This window comes from Kryptolebias marmoratus, linkage group LG7 (assembly GCF_001649575.2).
Source record: "Kryptolebias marmoratus isolate JLee-2015 linkage group LG7, ASM164957v2, whole genome shotgun sequence".
NCBI classification, from domain to species: Eukaryota; Metazoa; Chordata; class Actinopteri; order Cyprinodontiformes; family Rivulidae; genus Kryptolebias; species Kryptolebias marmoratus.
Genome location: NC_051436.1, coordinates 23,168,096 through 23,174,792, shown reverse-complemented (window position 1 = coordinate 23,174,792; position 6,697 = coordinate 23,168,096). Strand labels below are relative to the sequence as shown.

The window sequence follows — 6,697 nt, the reverse complement described above, 5'->3', positions numbered from 1 at the left end:
CCCCCGCCTGTCTGACCAAGAGTTAAGTTCTGCTCCCGCGGCCTACCTTTCGGAGACACCAGTTCTCACATCCGTTCCTGGGCTTCGTTCTGCCGCTACCCTGCAAGGATCGTGTCTCGGTTCTCCCCACACCATCATCCAGGTCAGTGTAACCTTCTCAGTCTGTGGTTACTTCCTGGTTTACGTGAGGATAACAAATCCATCTTGTCTCTTCTCAGTGCGGCGATCAGAGGCCCTCCTGCTACGCTTAGCATTCTCCACGCTGTTTAATAAAGGCAAGTTAACTGTCGACTCCTGTGTTTGGGTTGAAATTTCGGGTCCGCAATCCGACTCTTGTCACAGGCAAAGTAAAAACCTAAAATTTCATAGCAGTGAAGTAATTTAAGAATTTTACGCCACATTACTTTTCAATCAGATCGCTTCTTTACCTGGTTACGCCTAAGACATTCTACTTTGCAACATATGGACGATTACTGGTAATGGACTGCGAACCTCAATCTAAAGATAATTTCTCATTGACCGTTGGGAACTGATTGGAGATACAAAACCTGCAAAAAAAATACACAACCGTCTTCCTAAGGACTTTTCCAAGAGCCACTCACCCGATCCAATCTGCGCTGAAGCCTGTCTGCCTCTGTGCAATTCAGGAACCAACCTACCTGGGAACCATCCACCTGTAAATCCTTACCTCCGGAACCCTGATCCTCTCTTCCGTGCTGAGTCTTCCTCACTTACCCGTAAGAGCAATTTCCCCGTCTATATTCTGACAACGGCATTCCTACTGACAACAATAAACTCACCTCTGACACTCCTTTCCAGATCCGGACCCACTCCCCTCCCTGCACTGTACATAGAGCCACTTACCTTATTCTCTGTCTCCTGTGTCTGTCTGTTGCAGAGTTGCTCGCCTTCAACAGTTTATGTAAACCTGATAGTATGCTTCAGCCAGACAACATGTCAAAGAGCAGCTCCGGTGGCGGACAGGCCGTGAGTACTTTAATCATGACACTCGTTTAGATCAACATGAATCTCTTTTTCAGCAGTTGTTTTTCATCGTATAGTCTCCATAGATGACAGGCTGGGGACACTGTTGCCCGTGACTTCGGTCAGCTCACCTGCTGCCGCCACACCGCGGTCTGACTCCGCAATTCCAGTCCATGAGCTGGACTTAAGACCATCGGAATTATTTCAAGGTGATACAGACCACTGTGGTGGATTTCTGCTGCAATGCAGACTGATTTTTTTTCCCCGTTCCCCTTCCCTGTTCCCTTCTCACACCGCACGAATTACTTCTATTGATCGGCCTTTAAAAGGAAAGGCTCTTCCTTGGGCTCAAGCATTTCTCTCTTCACACTCTACGGAAACATTAACTTCTCAGTTATTTATTCAGGAATTCTAGTGTGTTTTTGACCATCCCCTCTAGCAGGAGGAACCCGCCAAGCACCTTCTCTCACTACCTCAAGGCCGGAAATAAGTCCCGGAACACTCAGTCCGCATCATCGCTGAGGAAGCCGGGTGGGAGGAGCTGGCACTACGAGGTATTTTTACAAATTCACTTTCTGAACAAGTTAAAGATCAGCTTGTCTCCTGGGATGAACCCAGGAGTTTAGATTAATTAATTTCGCTGGCCATCCGCATTGACCAAAGACTCCGGGAATGTCGCAGAGAAAGGGACTCCATTTCCCACAATCCTAAGGCTTCCTGTTTCCACCCCGCTGATGAGGTTTCCACCAATTGTGACACACCATCGGCTGAACCGGAACCAGAGCCCATGTAAGTTGGTCGAACGTGGTTAACTCCCGAAGAGAGACAAAGATGTTTTGCAGCCAAGGCATGTATTTATTGTGGACACAAGGGATATTTTGTTGCTACCTGTCCTGCCTGGGGAAACGGACCAGCTCAGGGGATATTGTCGGGTCTGTTAAACCTCTCCCCTGCTTCATTGCTTTCTCTACCAGCAACTATTGTCATCGATCAAGTCAAACTACCCATCTCTGCTCTGGTGGATTCTGGGTCAGAATTAAACCTTATCTCCAGTGATCTGGTAGAACAGCTCCAGATTCCCACCACCCATCTCAACTCACCTTGTACTGTTGCTGGCATCAATGGGCAATCATTGAGTCAAATCCAGCTTAGAGTCTCCAATCTACATGTAATCGCGTCAGGCAATCGTCATGAGACTGGTGAGTTTCTGGTTTTTGATTCTTCTTCACCTGAAATAATTCTTTGGGTTTCCGTGGCTAGTGTCTCAAAATCCAGTTTTCATAATCCTGAAAAACAAGTGGAGTCTTGGAGTAAATTCTGCCTCCAACACTGCTTAAGGTCTGCCATTCCTCAGTCTGTTAAAATAGAGGAACCTGTGGGGGAGGCAGATCTGTCTAAGGTTCCACAAGTTTATCATAATTCGGCTCCGGTATTTAGCAAACAAAGCACTTTCTCTCCCTCCTCATAGACCAAACGATTGTTCAATTGAATTGTTACCTGGTGCTCCACTCCCTCTAGTTGTCTTTATAATTTTTCCGGACCTGAAAGGGAGGCTATGAAAAATTACATCAAGGACTCCCTATCGTCTGGTCATATTCACCCCTCCACGTCACCCTTAGGAGCTGGTTTTTTTTTCCATCAGTAAGAAGGATAAATCTCTCTGGCCTTGTATTGACTATCAGGGGCTCAACCTGATCACCATAAAGAATAAATATCCACTTCCCCTTATCAATTCTGTTCATGCACAACTCTATTCCGCAACCATTTTCTCCAAGTTAGATCTCCGAAACGCATATCATTTGGTTAGACTAAAGGAGGGGGATGAATGGAAGACTGCATTTAAAACTCCTCTCGGGCATTTTGAATACTTGGTGATGCCTTTAGGTCTCACCAGTGCCTCTGCAGTCTTTCAAGCTCTGATCAATGATGTTCTTAGAGATTTTCTGAACAACTTTGTCTTTGTGTATTTGGACAACGTGAGTCTCATGTCTGCGCCGTCCTTCAACATCTCTACGAGAATCAACTGTTTGTAAAAGCTGAAAAATGCGAGTTTCATGTTTCTTCTGTTTCCTTCCTGGGGTTCATTTTTGAGAGGGGTCGCTACTGTTCCAACCCTGAGAAGGTTGCTCGCCTTTGACAATTTATGTAAACCTGATAAAATTAAGATGAATTTCAGATGCCTGCAACAACTGACTATTTTGAAACAAAGTTTTTTTCTACAGATTTTTCAAACATGGACATGAAAGCAAGGCCGCCTGACTCGCCAATGGAAACTGACAATCATTAATGTTGTTTGAAGACATTTTGGAGACTCTCTTGCAAATGCAGTTTTGCAAGTAGGATACTGCTTTAGACCTTTGTACATAAATACTGTATGTAATGAAATGGTCTTGATTGTAAAGGTTTATAAAAAATACATAAGAATCATTTGCATGAAAACTTTGAGACTGTATTTGTTTGAATAAAAAGCAGCAATCCACTTGGCCTTGATCGTGCACTGACTACACAAGTTTGAGACTAATTTGTGTCAGTTAAAGAACTTCTGCTCTGAGTGGTTTCTAAGGTAAAAAAAGATATTGATTATTGATAATTCCATTAAACGCCACTTTAATGAATTCAACGCATTTCCCTAAATTTGTTGTATCCCCAAATTTTTAAACAAGCATTTCAAACTCAAAGAGAAGTAAATAAAAATACATCTAATGAAAATGTTTATAAAAGTAGAACCACAAATATGATGGATATTAAATTACTAACAATGATTTAAAGCATTTCACATGTTTGAATTCTACCTGCAGTACAGCATAGTCAAACGTCACTGCGTAGGTCAGCAAGGGATCTCTGTTGATGCGATTGACAGCGAGCTGAGCTGCCACATGTGGAAGGGCCTTACCAAAGATAGGGTCACACCCCCACGGTCCCACCACCCCTACACGAAACCAGGCTGCATGGGTTTGGCAAGGTATTAAACACAGGGAGGTGAGGAGAATAAATAGGAATCTCAGGAGGCCATGTAAGAGTGAAATGAGAGGAAGGGGTGAAAGAGTGGAAAGGGAATCAAAAGAATAGTGGCATGGAGGTGACATAGAAGACCTTTGAGGAGATGAAACTAGGATAATGTGATTAGGGTGGAAGGAGGACAGGTGAACACGAGACAGCATGTTTGGTTGTTTTTTTCTATATTTGATGCAAAGAGATGAAGGCACGTTTCTGCGCAGTCATCTCAAGCTTTACCACCTCTACAGCCCAGTGGATAGTGGGTGAAGAAGACTTGCCCTGAAATGAAAAATTTGAAAATTTTACTTGGAAGAGATTAAAAAATTACAAATATATTTTATTCAGACTTGTCAGCTGTATTTTGAAGTACCAGAGAGCTAAAAAACGGTTTAGTTTGTTGACTTGTGACTCAGACTTTTGGATGCCAAATTTTTAAACTAAGATCATCTTATGTTGTGAAATGACAGTGTTGTGGCCATTTTGATCAGACTTTGTAATCCATGACGTTATGTACAATCTGAAAAAAAGCTTGAACTCCAAACGCTCTGCTTTTTAAATTGATAAAGCTCAGCTGAGAAGTGAAACATATTCAGCTACAGAATAGAAGTCCAGTTGTTTTTGTTTTTTCACATTTTTTTGAATCTGAAACAATATTGTGATACCATGCAAGATCTGTTTGCGCTTAATATAATGTATGGCATAAAAGTGAAGATGATGACGTTTGAGGAGATGAAACCAATTACTACCACACCAAAACTAGCTCAGTATTTGTAAACTTAACTGAATGGAATGTGTAGAGCTCAAAGTATGTGTTGTGAATGGCTCTCTACTCGCTACTATTGTGCCAAATTTTTATCTCAATATCTATAAAATTGAGTTTAACCATTTTTGCGTTTCCAAAGGTCAGTTGGCTGTGGCAACCATCATTATAATCAGTTGTAGATGTGTATCCACTGACTACTTTATGAAATTTTTCATTAAAATCTACCTGGTGGTTCATGAGATATTTTCCTAACAGACAGACATGTTTGACTCCAATAGTTCAAGACAAAGTTTTAAAAATAGTATGCATGCAATTTGTTACTGCTCAGAGTAAGTTTTGGGAGCGACTTCCAACTACTAACACACCAAATTTTAGCTTAATATCTGCTAAATTGACTTAGTTGTAGCCATTTTTGTGTTTACTAAAGTTGCTTAGCTGTGGCTACCATCTTGACATCTTGAATGGGGTTGAATCCAAAAGTTAATAAACTGTGGATGTACATCCAATGACTACATTCTGAGAGTTATATTAAAATCTCTCCCATGGATTATGAGATATTTTGCTAAAGTTATATTAATATGCTTAAAAGGTAATCTGGGTACAGTCCGACAACTAGTTTTCTGGGGGGTTTTGGGATTTTTTTTAGGGGTGAAGGGGTTCAGCTTTGCTATAATATATGATCATCCATCCATTTTCATTACCTGCTTCTCCTTTCTGGGTCGCAGGGAGCTGGTGCTTATCTCCAGCCAACACAGTTTAAGAGGCGGTGAGACACCCTGGACAGGTTGTCCTCTGTAATTCTTCCTATATTTATCCTATACATTCTCTTCCTTGTACTGAACTAAAATTAGGTTGCGTTGTTTAAGAATTTCTTCTAAACAGTTTTATGCTAAAACAGTTAAACTCATTTCTATTTAATGAACTAATACTCACTGCCATTTTTAAAGCTTCTTTTCAAGAAAACAAAGTTTCTGAATCAAGAAAACTAAAATAATTCCTAAATTTTGGGGTGCTTAATGTTGAGAAACAATAAGTTTAAGTCTGTTACATGCAGTCAATTTTTTTCCCAAAAAAGTTACTTTCAGAGAGAAATTTGAATGAGTTTTAGCATCTACCAGCTGCACCAACATTCATACCAATTTCACTCTTGCTATTCTTTTTATGCCTGTCTTAATTGTATTTAACGTGTCTTACCATATAGTGATGAGATGAACAAGGGTTGACCTCCAAGGAAAATCTTCTGATCCCAACCTTAAAAGCTGATTCCATTGATTGTTGTTTTCTTAATGTCTAAACGATATTTGAAATTAGTCCTTTAACATACCTTTTCATCATTCCTAATCAAATGGTGTCACTTCATTTTGTGTATACATGCCTGTAGGATATGACCTGGACCAAGTGTGTGACTCTCCTGTCAGATTATATCAAATCCAATCAGGATCTTCGTGGATATAAGTGTGAGCAGAGTAAGAGAAAGTGGCAGCTCTTATTATCAGTAATATTTATTTTAATGTATGTTAATTGCTTTATTTTCAAAGTTCAGTTCAGCCTAGATCTCTCTAGGCTGCAACTGTTTGAGACACAAAAGTGCAAATGTTCACTTGAAACTGTATTGTATGATAAATACTACACACAGGGCCTTAAAAAATATTTGTAATGCTTGAACATTTTGTCACATTACAACCTGTTTCAATAAAATATTTCATTGGTATTTTATGTGATAGACCAACACAAAGTAGTGCATAACTGTGAAGTGGAAGGAAAATGATACATACTTTTTTTTAACAAATAAAAACCCTAACTAAAAGTCAAGTCAAGTCAGCTTTATTTGTCAATTTCTTTACGTGTGCAGACATGCAAAGGAATCGAAATTACGTTTTCACCATCCCGCGGTGATACAGAAAAGACATTTACTGACACTAACACTCACAATAAGAGGCACAGTCAAAGCAG

At 40.4% G+C, this 6,697-nt stretch overlaps 1 protein-coding gene across 1 annotated transcript in view; it reads right to left on the bottom strand.

The window, feature by feature from the left end:
• Positions 1-6,119, bottom strand: part of gc2 (guanylyl cyclase 2) — a 36,869-nt gene extending 30,750 nt beyond the window's left edge. Inside the window, exons 1-2 of the mRNA XM_025010543.2 lie at positions 5,939-6,119; positions 3,777-4,260 (exon numbers count right to left, since the gene is read on the bottom strand). Coding sequence (XP_024866311.2) covers positions 3,777-4,145 — 369 coding nt within the window. The 5' untranslated portion in view covers positions 4,146-4,260; positions 5,939-6,119. The remainder of the gene's footprint in view (positions 1-3,776; positions 4,261-5,938) is intronic.
• Between the last annotated feature and the right edge of the window lie 578 nt (positions 6,120-6,697).